Consider the following 23,933-nt stretch of genomic DNA (forward strand, 5'->3'; position numbering starts at 1 on the left):
TCTCTTTGACAAGCTCTAGCCAGATATGTACATGTCTCCTACAACACCCTCTTTAAGACTAACACTATTGGCACATTCCTTCTTGATGGTCTGTGAAACACGGCAAGATTTTATGAAAAGTACAAGGGCCCCATGAAGTCATCATTCTATGTAGCAAACCTTGTAGGTAACTAATAAATCAGTGAAGAGGACTGAGTTTAAGTGAAAGTTGCAGTCCTCAGACAGATACATTTTTACTTCACTTCCACAAGAAACATGCTAGTCCTAATTTTTGGAATGCCTGGCTCTTGTGTCTAAACTCCACTTCCCCCACTTTTCACAGAGCCAAGAGTGCAAGTATGATACCCAAATAGTGTGGTGGAGACAAGTCAGTTACAAAGCACATATGGTGGGGTCCTTGGCTGGCTCAGTTGGTAGCACATGCAATTCTTGATCTCCGGGTTGTGGGTTCAACCTCCACATTGGGCCTAGAGTTACTTTTTAAAAAGTAAACTTTTAAAAAATGATTTATTTTTTAAGCAATCTCTATACCCAGTGTGGGGCTTGAACCTATAACCCTGAGACCAAGAGTTACATGTTCTACTGACTAAGCCAATCAGGTCCCTAAAATATCCACTCTTTAAAAAACAACAACGAAATAAAACAAAACATGCATGGGATCTAATAAGGATGAACAACTCTCAGCTCATATGAGAGTGAGAGCCCAGTATGGCCAGATATTGATTTTTTTTTAAAGATTTTATTTATTTATTCATGAGAGACACACACACAGAGAGAGGCAGAGACACAGGCAGAGGGAGAAGCAGGCTCCATGCAGGGAGCCTGACATGGGACTTGATCCCAGGCCCCCAGGATCAGGCCCTGGGCCAAAGGCGGCGCTAAACCACTGAGCCACCCGGGCTGCCCTCTTCTGATTTTTTTAATAGACACTGGAAATCTAGAATTTCATGTGAAATCTCCCAATTTTACAATGTTGGTTCCTCTCCCTCCACTTCTCAATTGTGCTTACATGCTTTTCCTACCACATCAGTGCACCTGTAGCCTCCCAGACCCTGTCTCTCCTTTCTTCACACCTCTGCACTGCTGGGTTCTGTCTTCAATACATGTCCCTCCCTTTCTCTACCTGGGAATCTCTTAAGCAATTTCTCAAGACTCGGATCAATGTATACTTCCTTCTCTTTGTAAGATTAGGTGCTCTTCATTCTTTCTATGCTCCCACAGTACCCTGAACATACCTCAGCAGACCTCTTACCACCCTGTCCTAGAATTGCCGGTTTCCTTGTCTGTTTTTCACCAGCTGGAGAACTCCCCAAGATCAGGAACTTTCATGGTCTCTGACCTGAGAACCTCAGGTAGGATGGTGGGAAATATGCCCAGAAAAGGAAAGTAGTTTAATCAAAGGGGAAATTAAAAATTCAAAAAGACAGAAAGCCAGGGGCCTGAACATTTAAAGTGATAGGTCCAAGAGGTGGTAGCAGGTGATAAACATAAGACAAGCCCAAGAGCCAAGATTCAGGATGATTAAAACAGGTTGGTAAGTGGACTGATTTAAGATAGAAGCTATGGATGAAGTCAGGGTGTCTGGAGCCTGTTTATAGAGGTCACTGAATGTGATAGAGACAGAGGGGTGTCTCACTGCCTTAATATCTTAGTATTGGGCTCCACTGTTGTTAGTTTGATTGTCTGGTGAGTTTCTCTTCTCCATTTCAAGGATTCATCCTCAACCAGCGTTTATTGAGCATCTTATGCTGTGTCAGGCACCATTAGACACCCTAACTATAGAGCAGAATCAGATATAATCCCTGTGCTTAAGCCTATGGTCTGGTGCAGGAAATGGACACATAAGTAGATAATGACAAGAAAACAAAGTAGATGCTACAACTGAGATAAGCACAGGGGGCTCTACAGTAACACAGGGGAAGGATTCCTGATCCATTAAGGTCTGGAAATGGTAATTTACCTGAGGTCATACATTTAGGGGAGAGGGCAGAGTCAGGATTAGAACCCAGGCCTGGGGCAGCCTGGATGGCTCAGCAGTTTAGCGCTGCCTTCAACCAAGGGTGTGATCCTGGGGACCTGGAATCAAGTCCCATGTCGGGCTCCCTGCATGGAGCCTGCTTCTCCCTCTGCCTTTGTCTCTGCCTCTCTCTCTCTCTGTGTCTCTCATGAGTAAAATTAAAAAAAAAAAAAAAAAAGAAACAAACAAACAAACTCAGGCCTGTCAGACTTAAAAGCCCATTATTTTTCCATTGTAGAAACTGGGAGAAGACAGAAATGACTTTATGGTGATGGGGGAAATTTACATGTGCCGGCTTGGTTACACGGCAAACTGCATGGTTTTAGGTTACAGTTGGTTTAAAAAGATAGTTGAGATCTGGGAAGCAGAAATAAATCAGCAGCCATTGATCACTGAAGTCATGGACAGATGTGGAGATTCCAGCAAGTTCCAGCTTGTCTTCACTATCCTCCACTCCACACGCAACTCTTCCTAACTGCTAACTCTGCTTGTCAATAGAAGCTCTAAGCCCACCACCAGACCCTGGCTGTGGACCACAGCTCTCTCCTGTAGACTTCTTTGTCAGCTTCCCCTTCACAGCCACCCTGCCAGCTGGGTGTGCCTGATTTAGGACTTGACTGGTTGGTGACTCCCCTAACTGCCCCCCTTTCAGGCCCTCCCACAATTGTATAAATCCTAATTTCTATAATAAATCCCTTATCCCACAACTCATAGCAATTCTACTTCCTTAGCTGAATGCTGACTAAATACTGTGCTTTTCCCAAAGATGAAAATAATTGAGTGGAGAGAAGAATAGATTATTTAGAAGTGTAGCTTTACCAGTATCTCCGTAACTCTAATGCCCCTGCACTTAGAAGTTCAGTAAACTTTGTTGAATTTTTAGGTTGCTTCTGGTTCTTCATTGATACAAATATCATTGCATAGAATAGTTTCTGGGGAAGAGTTTTCTGTTGTTTTTTGTTCTTGCTTCTTTCATTCGTTCCCTAAGATTAATGCAAGGGTATGGAATCACTTATGGCTCAGGCTCTGAAAGTCTAACCCAGGACATTATCTGTTGTGTTGGCTGTGTGTTCTTCATCTCCAGGGGTATAAGAGATTTTCCTCTGGCTTCAATTCCCCTCTCTCTCCCTCACCTTCTGTCCCTTGCAAAAACAGAGAAAAACTTCACTCCTGTGGATTTTCTCCAAAGGAAGTATTTCACACTCTAATCAAATCAGCCAACAAAGATATATTGGGTTACCCTTAGGGGAATGCTCTTCTGGCCTGGCTGGGTTGGAAGTGGGAGAAACAAAGACATCTGGAAGTGGAAGACAGACAGCAATCAACTTTGAACCACTTAATTGCAGGGGAATTTCCTCCTTGCTACTTAGACCATTCAGCACTTGTTGGGAGAAGACATGTTACACGCTCACTTTGCCTCCTGGAAAGCTGGGTTAAATGTTGTTTCAATTAGACAACCATTTATGGAATGTCTGCCCTATACTAGTCCCTCTGCTAATTGCTGGAAATATTGCTGAGGTGTTTTCAGCCAAAGTGGGAGGGAAACACAAGTTATAGCACAAGTCAACCTATAATAAGTGCTAGAAAAGAGACATGAGCAAAGCACTATGGAACAGAGGAGGGAGCAATTATATCTGAGTATATAACTGGTGGTGGGAAGGGGGAAAGAAGTGTTACAGAATGTATAGGCAGAGGGAAGCAACATTTTTTTAAAAGATGTTATTTATTTATTTATTTTAGAGAGAGAAAAGGGGGTAAAGGGGGAAGGAGAAGGATAAGTAGACTCCACACTCAGTGCGCCTGACATGGGTTGGATCCCATGACCCTAAGATCATGACCTGGGCCAAAACCAAGTGTCAGCTGCCCAACTGACTGAGCCACCCAGGTGCCCTGGGAGACAACATATTTTAAGCACAGACCTGGGGGCACCTGGGTGGCTCAGTGGTGGAGTGTCTGCCTTTGGCTCAGGTTGTGATTCCAGAGTCCTGGGTTTGAATGCTGCATCAGGCCCCCCACAGGGAGCCTGCTTCTCCCTCTGCCTGTGTCTCTGCCTGTGTGTCTCTCATGAATAAAATAAAATCCTAAAAAAATAGCACAGACCTGGGTTTCATGGGAGAAGGGGAAGGAGGGGGAGAGGGCTAATAGTCTCTGATTACCTATCCTGTGCTAAGATTGTACTTATGTTATCACATTAACCTTTTCCAAAACTCATCTGGAGAAAACTGAGGTACAAAGAACTGAGGTAACTTGCTCAAGAACTTGAAAGAGGTAGAACTGGGATTCAAACCCAGATCTATTTGACTTCCAAGAACATTCCCTGCTCTGATCTGTGGCTGAATTATTTTCAAAAGACATTTGAGATGGACTGTAAAGAATGAAGATTTTAATAGGCTTCAAAAGGCCAGAGGGTGCAAGAAGGGATGGCATAAAAGCATTCCAAAGGAAGGATGGGAGAACAGTCTCAGAGCAGGACATGAAGGTGCAAGGTTTGTCTGGAGAAGCTTAGGCCATCTGGAGTGACTGTGGAAAGACACTGCCACATGCCCATACCACTGTCTTTTCAGGTTCCACATGTCATCCAGTAGTTAGTTCACTCAATAGTACTAGAGATTCGGAACTCAATCTCTGTTCTTGAAAGTCTCCAATCAGTCTGGTAAGATGATTGGAGACGGCCTTGTATGCTCCAGCTTAGGTGTGTGTGTGTGTGGGGGGCACATCCTCACAGCAGTATTATTTGGACCATTTCTTTCCCACAATTTCTCAACAAATACATTCCCCAGGCTTTCCATAAGCAGCGTTCCTTTATTACCTCTGCCTTTAGCAAGGCTTGGATTTGAACTATTGGCCTTGATGTGACAAGTTTAAAGCTCATAGCGTCTCAGCAAGTGTCCTTTCAACCTGAGAGACCTCATCTGCTCTTCCATGAGCTCCCTTAGAAAATAATGATCAATCCTAGGGTTGCAAGGAAAAGATCTTCATTGAAACTGACAAGAAAGTGGACACCTTGTACCATTTCTCTGCAGACTTCACAGACTTCAACACTTCTTGAAAGAGAATATGGTTCCCAAGCCTTTTGCTCATCTGGCTGGAGTATAGTTTAAAAAAAATGCATTTCATCTCTGGCAAATCACTGCAAAACGTCATAAACAGCTGGAAACTCTCTGAGGTGAAGACAAGTTGGATATTATGTTTGGATTTATAGCCCCCTCCTCCATGATAGCTGATTTCCATTTCCGACAGGCTTATTATTTCCATCTTTATGAAATATCTTGGATCTCACCTTGGATAATTACTGATTATCAACAGCTCCTCACCTGAGGCGCCTTAGCATTTGGGTGAACCTGAAATTCTTTTTTCAAAAAATGTACTAGAGAAAACTCAATATGTGATATTATGTCTTTATTTCTATTTTCATTTGCAATTCCCTTTGGTTTTCAAATGATCAAGTCATTAATCAGTGTCAAACACCATCCAGAGCACAGACAGTATTTTTGCCACTTGGGTTCCAATAAGGATTAAATGGCAGTAACTTGTGTTACTCAGTCTGGTGCTCTCTCATTACTGTGGTAATCACAGACCAAAAAACCTTGAGGGTATTCACAAGGTCTCAGGAGCCATCTAAGGTTTTTTAGCCAAAGGTATATATTACAATCTTTGGAAATTTGATAGAGCTCCCTAAATTAGGCTAAGTACTTCCAGTTGAGGACCACTAAGAGTCCAGCATCCTTCATTTTACTCCTTTATGTTGCCATTCTGTGTGTCCCTTTAAGCTTCCAATCTTTGCTTCTTATTTCTTCTGCTATGGTACTCTTGATACTCCCTCCCCACTTCTCTGCGTGGTAAAATCCTGCCCACTCAAGAGGCCCAACCCAAATGCTACCTCTGCTATGAAGCCTTCTGTGATGAAAACATAAAGTATTTTTCTCCCTGATCCTACAGCACTTCCTAAACACCTTTATGAACATTCGGTCTTTTCGTGTTCTTCTATGATATACAGAGCTATCTGCAGGTGTACAACCTCCCCATTCAACTGTGAGCTCTAGGATGATAACCATGTTATCTTATTCATCTTGATATCTTCCTATCTCCAAGGCCTGGCATGGGGCCCAACACTCATTCAATGAATAAATGAGGAGGTTGATACCCAAAAGTATGGACATTGGTCCATTTAATTTAGTCAGATCTGGACTTCCTCAGTTATTTGTTGACTGAGTTGCTTCCAAAAAAAGATGTGCAAGGATCCACAAGGCAAGGACCTAAAAGGCCCTGATATTAGTTTTTAACATCCTTTTAAAGAACATCACTTTCCCAAAAAAGTGGTAATTGCTCCTTTACTTTGAATTAATAATGTAAGGCCAGATATCAACTTGAACTTGAGGATCTGTTTTCAGGAAAACAGACAATCTCACAAAATCCGTATCTTTACTGATTGGTTCAATCAGTGTAGGAAATGTTGGCTTGAAAATCACGAGACCTGTCCTCGGTTCCTGTGTGACTTTATGTAAGTTACTTTGTCTGGGTCTGGTATCTCTTCTGTAAAATGGGGCATTAAACTGAGTATCTCTGAGGTTTCTACTCTAAGGGTCTATGACCTTAATCAGAATCATTAGTAAACTGAGGTAGCAGTTTCTTTATTTTGGTTCTACTCCATAGTATTTAGGAGAATGGGGTATTCCTATTAAGAGGCTAAGAAATTTTACAAAATCCATTATTAAATCCTAACAATGACATAAATGACCTAAGAGGAAACTTGAAAAATAAAGGAAAAAGAATCAACCATAGTACTACACTCTAATAAGTTATTGTTTGGCATGTTTTCTTCCATTTTTTCGTATTTACATGTCTTTTTACATAAGTATATGTATATACATGCAAGTACATGCTTTTTCCACTTATCATAAGCATATTTCTTGATATTAACTATTTGTAATTTTCATTTTAAATGACCACATACTGAGTAGATAAGTGGGATATACAAGTACTCTTCTATTGTAAGATAATTAGGTTGTCAATTTTTTGATAGCATTGAAATTAAAATCTCTGTAAATATAACTTTTCTCATATTGTGGATTATTCCCACAAATGGTAATCTTGTATCAAAGGGTATGAACAGTTTTATGACTCACACAGTGCTCTGCCTTATTTTAGTAAGCATCTGTGATTTTGCTGTGTAGTACCCTATTTTTCCTAAGGGAAACCAAGCCCACCCCCACCCTACTCCATGTACTTTGAAATAACTATCACCCAGCTTCTTCCTTTCCAGAGATTAACATGTGGATAACGCCTGGCAAGTCAGGGCATTACATTTCCCTGGCCATATTTTAGGGGTGGGCATGTGACCAGGATGGAATCAACAGCAACAGACCAAGACTTTTAAGATTGTTGGAAGAGATGGCATGTGATTTTCTGCTGAGGCTACAAGCAGGGAGGATAAAAGCCTGGAACCACTAAGATTCAACACATGGAACCTGAGAATGAAGCCAACACAGTAGAAGAGAAAGCTGAGGGCTGGAGATACTCTAGATTCAGTAATACCTATAGCCAGAACTACTCTAAGACTTAGTTTTAAGTAAAGTGAACCAAACGTTTTCACTGTTCCTTAAACATTTTATCTATCCATTCTTTCATTCGACACACACTTTTAGTTGTTTTTTTCCGGGGTTGTCTGGGTGGCTTAGTTGGTTAAGTGTCTGCCTCTGGCTCAGGTCATGATCCCAGGGTCCTGGGATCGAGCCCTGAATCGGGTTCCCTTCTCTCCTTCTCTTGCTCCCCCTGTTTGTGCTCTCTATCAAATAAAATCTTTTTTAAAAAATCTTTTTTACTTATGTTTTTATTAAGTAATAAACTTTATTTTTTAGAGCACTTTTAAGTTCACAGTGAAACTGTATAAAAAGTCCTAACACACCTTCAGCCCAACCCTGGCTCCTCCACTCACCCTCTCCTGCCATCATTTCCCTATCAACATCCCACACCAAAAAAAAAAAAATAAAATAATAAAAAAAAAAAAATCCCACACCAGAGTAGTACCTTTGTTACAATTGATGAACCTACACTGAGGTGTCATTACCAACCAAAGTTCATAGGTTACCTAAGTATTCACTCCTGGTAGTATACATTCTACAGGTTTTGACAGATGTGTAATGACACATATTACCTTTATAATCATTTTAATTTTACTGAGGTATAAACTACATGAAAGATATGTAATCTTGAAAAACTTTTACCTAGGCATATTTATTCATATATCCCCTCCCCAGATCAGGATATAGAACATTCATAGTTCTGTGGTTCCTACATGTTCTATCCAAGTAGTTGCTCCTCTAAAGTTATTTACTATTCAGACTTCTTTTAGAAAACTTAGTTGCTTAGTTCATAAAACTTAGTTGTTTCATAAAATAAAGTTGCTTTTGAACTTTATATATAAAAGGAATCTCACAGTAGGACTGCAACCACTTAGCCTCTTAACAACCCAATGCTGCTGTGGCAATACGAAGAGACTTTGGGGCCTGGAGTGGGCAGGGGAGGAATGAGTGTGTTTTGCATGTGAGGATATAAACTGTTGTGAACAGAGGGCTGACTATGGCAGATGAGGTTTTTAAAAAATGGCCACAACAGTATTTCCAGTTCTAGGTGTTCTTTCAAAACTCTACCACTCTTCCATTAGGAAATGGAATCTATTTACCTTCCCCTTGAGCCTGGGTAGGCTTGACTGTTCCAAGAGTATGGCAGAAATAATGATGTGACTTCCACAAAGTCATTCAATTTTGACTTCTATAAAGTCAAAAATAAAATTTTTGATCATAAAAATTTCCATTGTTTTCTTTTGTCACTTTCTTTCCAGTTACTTGCCCTTGGAATTTGGCCACATGTTGCAAGGAAGCCTAGGCCACATGCAGATGCCACATACAGATGGTTCTTCTGATAATCCCAACAAAGATTCCAGGCTACATCTATTGCTGGTCATAGGAATGAGACCTCAAGTGATTCTAGATCTTAGGTGTCAAGCTGCCCCAGTAGCTGCCAAAGGAGTGGAGATGAACTGTCTCCACTAAGCCTTACCAAAATGAAGATTTGGGAGTGAAATAAATTGTTTAAGTTACAGAATGGTTTGTTATGCAACCACAGATAACCAGAACTCTGTAATATTTGTGTGTTCTTGGGAAGTCTTATAGTGATAGCTGACATTGTACAAATTACTTTTCTCTCAAGGTCCTGGTTTCCTCAGCTATGAAATGGATAATGATTACTATCTCATGGGAATGTTGGGAGGTTTAAATGAGGTAATGCACACAAGGTGCTCGTTTTATAAATGCTACTTAGTATTATTTCAGCTTACTTCCATCAAGTTGTTCTAGATTTGCTGCTTTGTACAAACCCCTAAAACCTGATTTTTGTCCACACACACATTGGGCAGGCACAACTGCTCTAACCCCTCACTCTCTTTAAGGGAGCCACCTACCATGTTGTGAGGATGCTCAAGCAGCATTATAGAGAGGTCCACTAAGAAACAGACCTCTTCCCTTGCTAAGGTGCCAATCAGGTGAAGGACCTACCTGGTAAGCCAATCCTTTAGCCCTAGTTGGTCTTCAGATGACAGCTGCCCCAGCTGACATCATGCCTGCAACCACTTAGATTCCTAGCCAGAAGCACCCAGCTAACTTGATTCCAATTAGAAACTGCAAAACCTTTATGAAATGAAAAAAAAAAAAGACAATGCAAACCCTTATTATTGTTTTAAGCCAAGGTTTGGGATAATTTATTATGCACCAATACTTAACTAATAGCTATATCAACATGGGAAGGGATGTAGGAGAGGAACTGATCCAAGGTTGAGGGCTGTTTTAGGGTCTATATGGAAGGACAGAGATGGCTGAACTGCCAATGAGACTGAGTTTGAAATAAATGATCACAGGGCCCAACTTAGAAAGGGAAGAGAGTAAAGCTGGAGGAGGGGAATAAACCTGGGACTGGTAGACTATAAACTACAGATTTCACTGAAGTTGAAGAACAGGTTTGGTGAGGATAAAGGAGTAAAATGAAAAAAAAAAAAACACTGGAATAAAAGGAGGTCTTGTTTAGAAGGTGGAATACCTTGGTTACTGATTTCAGAGGTGGAACAGTTCTGGAGAACAAAGTACAGGACATGATCAAAGAAATGGGTGGTAGAAGGGCAGTGCTGGGGGAACGTTTTGTTTTGTTTTACCTTTTTGTTGAGGACAAAGGCAGAGGAGATACAACATAAACTGATGATAGCAGGCAGTTAAAAAGCTTCTAAGATCCCATCATCCCCAGAGAGATGGAATGAAGTTGGAATGGAGTTTGCATAGCTTGATAGTAAAAGCCTCAATGCAGAGGCAGCTGGTCTGGAAGTTGTAGTTAACAAGGTGAAGAGAATGTCAGCCTTTACTTCTGGTTCAAGATACAGAAGATGGAGACAGAACTTCATTGGAAAGGGCTTCAAGTGAAGCAGTTTACTTTAGAACAATATTGGATTTTAGGCAAGATAAAGAAGTGCTGGCAGTGCTCTGGGAAAATATTAGATATGGGAAGGAAATTTGTGTTGTCATGAGTCTGCTTGTAAAAAAGTCGGAACTTTATTCTGTTGGCAACTGGGAACCACTGAAAAGTTTTATGCAGGTTACTGGCATTGTGAGCTTTGTATTTTAGAAAGCTCACCCTCACAGCAGTGGAAGTACGGTAGATGTAGGAGGCAAGGAGTGTAGAAAAGTTCTATTGGAGGAAAAGGGTTGGGGAAAAGGTCATCTCCACACAGGTGACAAGGCCTCATCATCAGCCCACTGAAACAATGGGGCTGGCTATTCAGGAAGCAAGAAACTACAGAATTTAATGGGTAGTGAGGGAGAGGAGTTATTACAGTTGACAAGGCAGCGTCCAGATATTTCATCTCCTTTCTGAAGCTATTCCAGATTGTTCAAAGCATTTTGGATCCTCTATGAAATCTTGATATGTAATTGCCAGTCCCCCTCCGCCCGTTTATTTTCCTTCTTTCTTTTCTGTCCCCCAAATCTACTTATCTTGATCTATTATTTTATATTCTACTTATATTACTAATTTATTTTTTTGGTTTTGCTATTCTCATTTTTAGTATATAACTTGGCTATACCATTGTGGTAATACAACTTTCCGAAGGTAAGAATCTAAGGGCAGTGTGGTACAGTGGAAAGAGCAGCCTGTAAATCAAAAGGGCTGGTTGCCAGTCCCAGTCCTGCTGTGAAGTTCCCGTATGATTCCAGTTAATTCATTTGACGTCTTTAGATCTATTTTTTCATGTTGAAAATGAATATCTAAGGTATTATCCATCTTGACTTTCCTACCTGTACAATATTATAGGGAATTTAACAGGTGTTTTCATGATAATTGTGAAATTCACCTTCTACAACACAGCACCACAAAATTAGAATGGTGGATGGTAGGCATCTTGAAGAAGTCTGTTTCCAGAAACCTGCTTAACCTGGTTGGTCAATAGAGGAATAAAGTTTGAGACAAATATCATACTCCACAATACATTTTTCCAGAGTATAGGCAGTTATACTTATGTCTAGTAGGACAGTAAGTCTTAGTTTTTCTTTTTTGAAAGTGGAAGATGGCTCTCATTTATCACACGTTTCCTGGACTCAAAGTGCCTTACCTAAAATCATGTCACTGGTACTCAGTAGGTTGTTACCTTAGGTAAACTACCTAATCTCTCTGTGCCTCAGTTTCTCCATCCATAAAATGGGAATAGTATATCTCATAAAGCTATTGTGGAGATTAAACACACTAATGCATAAAGCAGCACCTGGAATAGAGAAAGCCCTCAATGAGTGTTAACTATTATTTTTATGTACTAGTCACTGGAGTGTAAAGACCTCTCCTTAAAGAGCTTTGTCTAGTCAGGATGATTTTTGAACAAATGACCAAAACCTAAATGTTCTGAATTCTGTCATAAAATGTGTAGAAGTAGAGGCAGGAGTACCTGTCTTATGCTAGAGGGAAAGTCAAGGGTAGGAGAAGTTCTTGAGGGTAAAGTTTTTTTTTTTTTTTTTTACTTTATTTATTCATGAGAGATACAGAGAGAGAGAGAGAGAGAGAGAGAGAGAGAGAGAGAGAGGCAGAGACACAGGCAGAGGGAGAAGCAGGCTCTACGCAGGGAGCCTGACATGGGACTCAATCCGGGGTCTTCAGGATCACACCCTGGGCTGAAGGCACTAAACCACTGAGCCACCCAGGCTGCCCGAGAGCTTTTTAGAAATACAGAATTTTAGGTCCGACTCTGATGTACTCAATCAAAATCTGCATTTTTAACAAGATCCTCAGTTCCTACTGAACGTGAAAGTTTGAGAACCACTGGTCTAGAGCATCAAGCTGCTTAGGTTTAAGTCCTGGCTTTACCATTTATTTATAATGTGTGACTCTAGGCAAGCTATTTAACCTCCTTCCCATGACTTGGTTTTCTCATTTTTTAATTAGACATAATAAGTCTCTACCTCATAAAGTTTTAAGGACTGAATGAATTAATATATGAGATGCTTATAATACTTGGCTCCAGGTAAGCAGAGTAAGCTATAATTCTTGACTTACATACTACTTATTATGTTCAGGGTCAGTTTTATAAGCAGCTTGTCTTTCCATTTCTACTCCATTGCCTGTCACCTTGACATCTGTTGTAGAGGAAGACACTTGGAAGCTACAAGACCTGGGGTTATAAAGTCCAGCTCCCTTCAATTCCTAGCTTTGTGAAACTGGATGAGTTCTTCAATTTGTGTTTTCCACGTTCATAGTGTGTGTGAGTCGGCAGGGAGGGGGTGGGGAATATATCTAAATCATACCTACTTCACTGAGATGCTGTGAAGCTCAAATAAAAAAATGTACATTAAACTACAAAATCTTCTGCTAAATTTTCTTTCACCATCTTTCCAAAAGTTAACTAATTGACCTGAAAACAGGTGGCACCTAAATTTAGTGGGAAATAGATTAAGAGAATGCATTGTTAAGATCAAAGAGGGAGACAAGGGCCTGGGGATTAACTGTCCCACTTCATGACTTTCCGAAGGTGCAGGCTTGGGTTTCGACAGTAACAATTTTCTAGGACCTCAACAGAGTATTTTTTTAGCTAATGGGTAAATGGTAATAAACTTACATGCTGTTATTTATTTTCTCTTTCTAATCTATAGCTCCATTCAAGAATATGACCAGTCTCACACGTTTGCAGAGTGGTCCACAATTTACGTTTTTCTACGTTGTGTATCATAACATCACTATAGGGTAATATTAACCCCATTTTACATGAAAATTTTGTTATCAGAAAGCATAGTAAAAACCCTCCTTGACTTGGGCGGTTTTTGTTTTTTTACCAGATCCGATGTTTCCAAAAGTACACAATTTAAGAGGAAGGGCAATCACAAAACTTGGATTGATTCTTCCACAATACCGAACGCTGGCTTCGATTTTATGGCCCCTTTTTTCGTATGTAAAATAGGGGCAATACCTTCTTCACACATTTGTTCTGTGATTCAGTAAGAACAAAGGCTGAAGGGGGAACCTACCACGTCGCAGGGCCTCTAATAAATACCTTCTCCTCTGGCCTTTGGCAGCTAAAGCACGAGATACCACTATCTTTCCCACTTCACACGTGGAGAAACCCGAAGCGGAGAACGCTCGGGTTCGCCTTCTCCACTGGCATCTCCGCTACCCTCGGACTGGGTTCGCCAATTGCGACGTCCGCTAAGTCGGTTCCTGCAGTGTGGATTCTCTCTCCTTGAGTTGCGCCTGCTGGAGGCTGGAGGCCGCTGACAATTGCTCCCATGACTCTGAGGAATCCGATCCTAATCCTCAACTGCACTTCAGCGACAAAGCTGCTTTTCCACCGTCCCTAACCTCCTCTCAGGGTAAAGGTCGCCGCAAAGCGTCAGCTCCAGCTACCGACGCCATTTTGGCCTCTACGTGTGACGCCACACGTAGCAAGAGCGCAGCCGATTGGTTGGGAGACGGCAGCCGGAGGAGAGGCGCGCAAAGCCTGAGAGGAGGGTATGGAGGAGAAGCCTAGGAAACTACAATCCCGGCCTTCCTTGCGCCTGCGACAGCACACCGAGAGCGAAAGAGGAGGGAGCTTGGGTTCGGACCACAACTCCCAGCACCTCCCGCGATATCTCCTCTTTCCTTTCAAACCGCGGAGGAAAAGAGGGACAGGGAGAATGGAGGCCTTCTGGAGTCTGTTCTCCGAAAGGCGGGAAAGGCGAACTACACCTCCCGACTGGCAGCGCGCGGCTGCGCCTGCGCCCTGATGCCTGTCGCCATCTTGCCCCTTCTGAGGCACCGCAAACAAACCCAATTCCTGGTGTTCCCTAGTCTTGGCGGAGGAGCCTTTTAGATGAGCCCCGAAAGGCCGGGCAGGTGGGTGACTCTCAGACAGGGCGCTGGGAAGAGCTGGCAGGTTAGCCAGGCTGGAGGACCGCCGGGCTAAGCATTTGGTGCCCCGGGTTGGGACGCCCAGCCCCATCCTCCGTTGTCTCCTAACGGGATCGTGGGGCTCCCTGAGGTGTGCGGAGGGGGACTCTGGAAGGCCTGGTGCTGGGATCCTGGGGGTCCGGCCCCGGGAGCCTCCCGGTGAGTCTCGGTCCTCTGCCTGGCTGTCCGCGCGCCTACTTTCTCTCCGTTGTCCTCTCGGCCGAGGGGAGAGTGGGGCGCTGATGCCGGCGGGGGCCCCTGACACCGGCGGCTGGCCCTGCCGGGCTTGGGTAGGGGGCTTGACACGGGGGTCGGCGCCGAGGGGCGCGGGTGAGGAGGGTGGGCGGGCTGCTCTTGTTGTGGTGCTGCTGGAGAGTGCGCGTTTGGGGAGGGGGCGGGGCGGGCTTGCCTCCTTGACACTTGAGCGGGGGCAGGATTACACGAGCTCCCGGCTCCGGAGCGGGCTCCGGCTGCCGCCGCTGCCGCCGCCGCCGCCGCCGCCGCCGCGATTCCCAGGGCGCCGCGGCCCCGCGGTGGGGTGCGCTGGCGGGGACGCGTCGGGATGCCGTGACGTGGTGCTCGCTTCGGGCGGTCGCCGGCCGCCTCCGAGATCCTGTCGGGAGGCGGGGACTGGCCGTGGAGGGAGCGGATTCCTCTGGCTCTGCCCCTTCTTCCTCCTCCCCACCCCTTTTCTTTATGTCATCCTGCCGGCCGGGGCGCGCAGTCCAGTTCTCCTAGCTCTGGGTTGGTCCGTAGCTGAGAGGACTATGGGAAGTCGGAGGAGGCGGGGATCAGCTCCGGGCTCCGAGTTAGCAGCTCCGGTGCCTGCCACGGGATACAGCAGTGATTACGGTTCGCTGCCTGACTCCTCGACTAGACAGTGAGCTCCCTCATTCGTCCGTCCGTCCGTTCGTTCGTTCGTTCGTTCGTTCATTCACTCGCTCACTCACTCATTCACTTTACTCACTCTTCTCTGTCTTCATTCATCTACTTAACAAATATTTACAGTGGATCTACTGTGTGCTAAGCAGGTATTGTGCAAGCGCCCAGCGCTGTTGTCTTTTCATCCTCTAGACCAATTCCCAGTACGAAGTAAGTTCCTGACATCTAAACTTTTGGTAAATGATTGTTTAGTGACTACAGGGTGTAAATTCATCGTTCATTGTTTCAAGACTTGAGAAGAAAGTTTTTTGTTAAGTTCCATTAGTCCATGTAACGCGCTAGGAACTTTATATATTTCACCTCTTGTAACTTCTAAGTGAGAGAGCTGACGCAAATGAGGTAACTTGGCGCAGGTCACACAGGGAATAGCATCTATTTTTTAAACAACATGCCAGCCACTATAAGAACTTCAAATACTTTTCTATAAGCCTTATAACAGATAGGATGATAATGCCTCTGTTTTACAGGTGTGGAAAATTTTGCTCAGATAGGCCACTTTTCCAGGATCACCCAGCCAGTGAGTTGAAAGCTGAAACTAGAAACTGGAGGTGTCTAACTCTAAAGCCTGTGCCCTTTCCACTATCCTATGCTAGAATAATAAGTTCCGGAATGGTTGTTTAGTTCTTCCTTTGTCAGAAGTTGAAAAGTGAGGTGGTGAAATAGAATTGTGAGATATTTTTACTGGTTTTACTTCTTAGTGTGTAGATCTCCAGGTAAGTGGCATTTTTCATGTACTTTGGTTATTTGATTTTTGTTTCATTTTGTTTTGGTAGGGAAGACAAGCTCTTTGGGGCTACCAAAAAGAAGCAGCAATGCCTGTTGTGTGGCCAACCCTTCTGGATCTCAGCAGGGATGAATGCAAAAGGATTCTTAGAAAATTGGGTACGATTTGCATTTTTTATGTTTTATGCCTTTCCGTGATAACTTTTCCCTTTCTGTTTTTGTCATGGCTGTTTGCCTGGATGTTATATCTCATGCTGCACTAGAAATTATTTAGAGGTGTACTTCCTATCGTACTCCTTGTTATTTCCCTAGTGCCTTGTGTAGTGCTTTGCACTTAGTAGGTGCATGGACCATAGTAATAAAAATAGTAGCTAAGAGTTCTTGAGGGTTATTGGGCTATTCTGAGTTCTTTTCATTCAATATCTTATTTAATAGTCACTCAAATGGGAAAGGTAGGGGTTTTTTGTGTGTTTTCCGTTTTACAGATGACAAAACTGAAGCTTAGAACCCAAGGTGCTGCTGATAGTAGTTCATGGAGTCAGGATTGTAACCCAGGAAATATGATTCCAGTCTCACTTTAACATACTTTTAGCCTTCATGAATGTATGTATGAATTAAATACTGTTTCTGAATTCTAAGTAAATATTAACTATGTTGACTTTTCTGAATTGTATTTACTATCAGTAATAAAACACGCTTTATGTTTATAATTAATTATTTTGAGCTTCTTTTCCTTTAGAGCAACCTTTCTCAACTTGTACTTTAAGGGAGAGAATTAAGCACTAATGCTAGGCCTAATCCATTGTATGTAATGAACTAACTTCTTTTTATGCATTTAGGATGGGAATAGTTTTGTCTATTCTTGGGAAAACTGAGAGAGTTACTGAAGTCATGTTTTATATTCTGTGGTTCAAATCAGGAACTTTGGTTGAGAACTAATGCTTTAGACTATAAGATCCAAGAAGGACCTTGCTGTCTTCTTTATCACTATAGTCCCAGGCTAGCACATAGAGAGTGCTCAGTAAATGAAAAAATAGTTTGAAAAAGAACACTAAATGTTTTGGAAGTCGATATGAATTATTGGAATATTTATGATTTTGGAGGGGAAAGTGTGGGCGTTGAATTCAGAGGGACCTGGGGTCTTGGTCTTGTCACTCATGACCCACAAGATCAAGGACAGTGTATTTAATCTTCTTAAATCTATTGTCACTTTTGTAAAAGATGCATAATAATATCTGCCTCATAAGTTTGTTATGTGGATTAATTGTATATAAAAGGGGTCTACTACAGTACTTGACATCAGAGGGTATAGTGTTTTAGAGCAGTTGCTTTCAGACATTTATTTATTTGCAGGTGAATCTTCAAAGGAAATCCTTGTTGGGAATTCTTTTCTTTTTCTTTTTTTTTTAATAAATTAATTTTTATTGGTGTTCAATTTACCAACATACAGAATAACACCCAGTGCTCATCCCGTCAAGTGTCCCCCTCAGTGCCCGTCACCCATTCACTCCCCCCCCCCCCCCCCCCGCCCTCCTCCCCTTCCACCACCCCTAGTTCATTTCCCAGAGTTAGGAGTCTTTATGTTCTGTCTCCCTTTATGATATTTCCCACACATTTCTTCTCCCTTTTCTGTAAATCTGAAGTCTAGCTGCCGTAGCTGCGTTGGTCCTGTCTGCTAGTAACATTTACCCTTTTTATTTCCCCTCAGGCCACTAGGAGGATTTCTCTTATTTTAAACTATTTCTTACCATTGTATTGTAGGATGTTTAGAGAGCTTTTTTGGACAATCCCTCCATTATTATTTTTTTTCCTTTAATCTTATATCCAAACTTTTAGTACTAATTCAAGGATGATTTTCTACACACTTACATGCAATTGCTATAGCTTTCTAGCTACCATTTTTAAAGTTGGACTGGTATTTACTTCATAGCTAAAATAATTGCAAATGAACAGATCGCAGCTACAGTAGATTGGATTAGAATTTCTGGGCTTTTGGGACCTTGAGTCAAGAGATTAAATATAAAATTGGTAACTTTTTTTTTTTTTAAATTGGTAACCTTTAAGTCTAAATTTATCCTTAACTTTAGCCAGAGCTGTGTGGATAATGTTGCTAGAGAGCTGTTTCTATACAAAAGAAAACAGCCTTCCTACAGTGTAATGTCATCTTCTATGACCCTTCACTTTGGGAGGTGAGCCTTGATAGTGATTTGCAGAAGGACTTCCTCCCCACCCGTTGGCTCATTATCATAACAATGAAACTTTTGAATTGCCTTCAAACACTGGTTTTAGGTCCAAAGTTTAGAGAAAGTACTGTATTTAAGGATTAATTTAAAATATTTTAAGAATTAGATTTGTTCTTTTAAAAATAGTTATAAATCATTTAACAAAAATGCTAAACATTTACATTTTACTAAAGTATAAAGACTCTGGGATAGAGAATTTTTTTTTTAACAATATAATGAACATACCAGTGATAGATAAATGCTTTCCTCCTTCTATCCTGCCTTTCCCCTAACTTATTTTTAAAAAACCATTCCGGAGCTACAACTCCAGCATGCGACTTCATGCTTCATGTACTATAGTGTAAATGAAGTGCTGATTTTTTTTTTTTCTTTTTTTAATGGATGGGTTGAGGACTTTGTAAAGTGGCTTGGCAAATCTTTTTGTTTTCTGTGGTGTTTGCTTGTATCTCTTATTAAATTGTTATTTATGTGTCATTAAACACTACAAGAGAATGGTACCAGAAATACCAGAAATTCAACTAAGTTTGATATTTGTCAGGATCTGAGGATACCCTACAAAATGGAAATCAAATGTGAAGGAGGTTGGGCAGCCAGCCAGTAAAGGTTCTTTACAACAAGTGAATTTCTGGAGAAGGTGGGAAGTGCCTCGGATTGTATGATATTGGTAACTGTGGTCTGAGTCCATTTTGTGTGAGGTTACCACTGCTTACTTTTGTCCATGACTTCTTAATTAGACTTGGAATGAGACTTGAAATGTCAAAAACCTTTGCCACATTTCTTTGATTAATTTCACTCTTTTTGAAGTAATATCTTGATCACCATAAATTGCATAGGCCAAAAGTGAACTTTCTTTTTCTTTTTCCTCATATGGCTTTCTCTCTCTGACCTCTCCATTTATTTTTATCGTATTGCCCTTCTCCTAAATATCTCGCACACTACAAAACCTGATTCCTTTCCTTCTGCTGTTTCTGCAGTCAACTACTGAGTCCTATCAAATACAACTTTTTAGCCTGGAATTAGGCTTCTTTTGGCCCCAAACAACTTTTCCATTTTCATCCTTCTTGATTCCTGTGTATGTGTCTCTTGGATTTTAACTACCTTGAGAATAGGGACTTTGTTTTGTTCATATGATATTCTGCATGGTACCTTGTAGTAGTAGTAAAGTGCAACTGAGTTTGGTTTGAGTTAGTGACTATACTAATACTAATACTTTCCCAAAAGTAAAACTCTAGTCACTGACTGTTACTGGAAAGTTGATGTCTATTTGAGAAGTTATTTGCTCTTTTACTCTTTTCCTTTTGCGTATTTGCATTTTTTCTCCTGCTTGCTTAGAGCACACTTTCTGATTAAAGTTTATACTTCTAGACTGGATGATGTGTTTCTCCTCTATGCTTTTACCACTATATTATAAACAGTATCATCATTGTTCGATGACTTGTTTCACTGTAGCTTTATTCAGAGTTAACTCCATGAAGGCAGGATTTAGCATACTATCTGGTACATATAAAATAGGACTCGGTACTGATTTGTAAAATAAAATAGTCTGTAAATGAGGCATTAATTTTTAGTATAGTGATTTCTTAGTTGGTTATCCCCAGTGTCTTTCTGAACTCTACTTTGGGTCCTGATAAAAGCTAAAATATATGTGTTTTCTGGTACTAGGTATTTCCTTTATTACTCAGAGCAGGAAAGCTTTGTCCTTCCAGAGAGACCCCATGAAACATCTACATGGTCTTCAGGGTACATTGAATATGCAGCATGTTTACACATGGGATAATTCAGTTGGATTAGACATTTCTGCTTAAAGTCAGCTCACTTTTTTTTTTTGACTCTTAGAATTGTGAATAACATGAACTGAATGAGGCTACTAGTTTATTATTGGTGTACCTAGGATGCAGATATGCCTGCCTTCATTATTTGTATGTCAGACATTGGGAAATGCCAAATACTAGTATCAACTTGAATTGACTAAGAAGGTAACTAGTTTGGACACTTATTTCCTATCATTGTATTTTGATTGGATATACCTGTCTCATAGTGTTAATGGCTTAAGCCAACTATTTTTTCTTTTGATTCTGTGGTTGCTGGTTTTGCCTGAACTCTCTCATGTGGCTGTACCACTAAGCTGGTAGTTTAGCTAGTTGACGAGGTTCAGCTCTGATGGGCCTCTCTCCATGTGGCTTTTCATCCTGAGCTTCTTCACAGCTTGGTAATCTCAAGGTTCCAAGAGAGCAAGGCCCTGTGTGCAAATGTTAGTGAACTTCTGTTTGTATCATGTATGCTGATGTTCCACTGGCCAAGGCAAGTCACATGCCAAGCCCAGAGTTAGTGTGGGAAGGGACTGTAAAAAAGTAATACCAAAAAAAAAAAAAAAACAATTCCCAAGGAGTGCAGGCATGGTTCATTGGGAGCCAGTGAGGACTTTTTGCTTTTATATGTATATATATTTTTAAAGATTTTATTTATTTATTCATGAGAGGCAGAGACACAGGCAGAGAGAGAAGCAGGCTCCATGCAGGAAGCCCAATGTGGGACTTGATCCTGGGACTCCGATATTACCCCCTGAGCCAAAGACAGATGCTCAGCCACTGAGCCATCCAGGCGTCCCTGGTTTTTATTTTAACCAGTGTTGGAAACTGACTGTTTCATTTCATAATGATTGTTGCTGTGGAAAGATAGTGAAACTGTCTGGTACAGGGGTTCAGTATATTATATCTGGCTTGCTATGAGAGCAGGTCATGTTCCCTAACTTCTCTTGGTCATTTCAATAGTAGATGCAGATGATCTTAAATCTGGAATGTCTCTCCTAGATAAAGAAATTAAGGTTCAGGGATAAGAAAGGACTTGCCCAAGGTCACACAACTATTAAGTGGTGGTACTGGCGCCAGAATCTGGTTATTTGACTCTTTTTTTTTTTTTAAATTTTTAAATTTATTTATTTATGATAGTCACACACAGAGAGAGAGAGAGGCAGAGACACAGGCAGAGGGAGAAGCAGGCTCCATGCACCGGAAGCCCGACGTGGGATTCGATCCCGGATCCCCAGGATCACGCCCTGGGCCAAAGGCAGGCGCCAAACCGCTGCGCCACCCAGGGATCCCGGTTATTTGACTCTTATTCTAGGATTTTTTTCTGTTGTACAGTACTTGTGGTATTTTCAACCCAAGGAGGGAGGTAGAAGGTAGTTTGAGTGCTAGGCAGGGCTAAGGAATTATCTCAAGGATTGGTCAGTGTAGATACCGGTCAGTAAAGCTAAAAATTTCTCTTATTGGCCTTGTATCACTGGGAGCCTGTTTCCAGTTGTTGGTAGCATCTGAGTTAAACATTCTTCAGTGATAAGGTAGGAGACAAAATATTTGCCATTGATTTTTCTACTTAAACAATTTTATATATATGACTCCTGGGAGGCAATAAAAAACAAGATATCCAATTATAAAAGCCACATTTCAATCAGTGCTCTTAGATAAAATTTTTGAGAGGAAATTTTAAAATTTTGTGTATTTATTGATTTCTAGGTTTTTTTGCCCTGAAGTTTCACTATATGTAGCGACAGTATTAAAATATTGAAGGCCTATCTTGATAAAATAATTTTCTTCTTCTAGAATTGGAGGCATATGCTGGAGTTATCAGTGCACTTCGGGCACAGGGAGATCTCACCAAGGAAAAGAAAGATCTTCTTGGAGAACTCTCAAAAGTTCTTAGGTAAATTATCATAAAAGTTTGTGAGATGTGACTCTAGAAATTCATTTTGAGGGGTGTTAGTACTTTTCATTCTCAAATTGAAGACAGAGGTGTTCACGTTGTTGGTACTTAGATATCCCATCCCAGTTGTGTGCTTTGTTACAGGAAGTTATATAATTTACCATTTATTCTGTAGTCAAAGCGTTTAATGCAGGTTATTTTAGGTTTGGGTCACCTGAGAAGGGGAGGTATTTTTGAAGGAAAGAAGAGCTAGTAGCAACAAGATCTAAAGACCTGGAGTTGGCCCAGTAGCATTTGTTGGGAGGGAAGAAGGAGATGCTAGGAAGTTGTTGTCTTAGAAATGGGAGGTTTTTATATAGTCATAGCCTTGAGAATAATATATCCCCTTAGCTTCCTGCCAGAGTGGCAATTGAATCTGTTAAAAAAATTCTAGTGAATGGGATTCTTTGATACCTTGTCTTGATCCATTCTAACATCTTGAGCTTTCTCAGAAAATGTTCTGATTTAACTGAGGTTTCCTTTCTACATTTAAAACCATTTTGTCCTATTCTTTTTTTAAATGAAAATAGGGAAGAATCTTTTCCTATATTTGGTTGACATTAATATGGGGATATTATTAAGTCAAATTCTTACTCTTATTGTCTTCATATTTAACAATTTACATATTTTTTGTTTGTTGTTTCTTTCTTTCTTTTTTTTAATTTAATTTATTCATGAGAGACAGAGAGAGGCAGAGACACAGGCAGAGGGAGAAGCAGGCTCCATGCAGGGAGCTGGATGTGGGACTCAATCCTGGGACTCCAGGATCATGCCTTGAGCAGAAGGCAGACACTCAACCACTGAGCCACCCAGGCGTCCCTTGTTTGTTGTTTTTATTTCCTCATAAATCTGCTTTCCAGCCCCTTAAGTATTTTAGTTGATAATACTGATTTAGCATAAGCAGTAAAGATTACAATTTGAAGAGTGGTATTCATTTTGAGTATTTATGAGTGGAATGAGTATAGCCTTTTTTCACTTGTTTAGTATTAACTTTACATGTATTTAAATAGGAGCAATGTAAGCACATTTTTACTGTAATGGTAACATAGTGTAATGTAGAAGACATACAGCTGAAAGCTGAGGTGTTAAGTAATAAGAGAGTAATGTCCCAGTGTCAAATTTCATAGCGTATAGCCACAGGAAATAGATTATCTTGCCACTTTTGTTTCTTTATTATATTCACTGAACATAAAATTATAGACTCTTAAGCTTTAGAAAAGACTTTAGAAGAATAGCCACAGGAAATAGATTATCTTGCCACTTTTGTTTCTTTATTATATTCACTGAACATAAAATTATAGACTCTTAAGCTTTAGAAAAGACTTTAGAAGACTTTCTTCCAAATGCCAAAATCCTCTTAGTAGTCATGATTAAGAGTCATTCAGTGGTTGTTTGCATATTTAGATAACAGGAACCTCTGCTAATCTTGAACATGGTCTGACATTTCTGAGTTTTGGAAGTAATGGCTTGATATCAAGCTGATTTGTCTTCCTGTGATTTTTAATTTGCAACTAATTCTCTCTGCAGTTACACAATATCAGTATGAACTCTTTTCTATGATTTTAGTTTAAAGCATCTGAAGATATATGTTAGGCACCTGTCTATTTCTTTTCACAAATCAGTCTTGTCCCCCCTCCTCCCCAAGCAGAATGTTGACTTAAACATTTAGTAAAAGTAGAAAAGAGCTGCCTGCTTGGCAGAGTTCTATAATGGCTATTTTTTTTCATAGCATCTCAACAGAGCGCCACCGTGCTGAAGTTCGGAGAGCAGTAAACGATGAACGGTTAACAACAATTGCACATAAGTAAGCCATTAGTCAT

General features: G+C 41.0%; 1 protein-coding gene across 6 annotated transcripts in view; it reads left to right on the forward strand.

Moving 5' to 3' along the window:
- The window catches only part of EMSY (EMSY transcriptional repressor, BRCA2 interacting), a 149,202-nt gene that overhangs the window by 37,886 nt on the left and 87,383 nt on the right, over positions 1-23,933 (forward strand). For 4 of the 6 annotated variants that reach the window (XM_055320584.1, XM_055320586.1, XM_055320585.1 and 1 more), the window contains exons 2-4: positions 16,180-16,288; positions 21,975-22,074; positions 23,843-23,917. In XM_055320584.1, coding sequence (XP_055176559.1) covers positions 16,180-16,288; positions 21,975-22,074; positions 23,843-23,917 — 284 coding nt within the window. Of the gene's footprint in view, positions 1-14,010; positions 14,411-16,179; positions 16,289-21,974; positions 22,075-23,842; positions 23,918-23,933 lie in introns of those variants that run through there. The other 2 variants (XM_055320589.1, XM_055320590.1) reach the window with 2 other exon arrangements.

The sequence above is a fragment of the Nyctereutes procyonoides genome, unplaced genomic scaffold, assembly GCF_905146905.1.
Source record: "Nyctereutes procyonoides isolate TBG_1078 unplaced genomic scaffold, NYPRO_anot_genome, whole genome shotgun sequence".
Taxonomy (NCBI): Eukaryota; Metazoa; Chordata; class Mammalia; order Carnivora; family Canidae; genus Nyctereutes; species Nyctereutes procyonoides.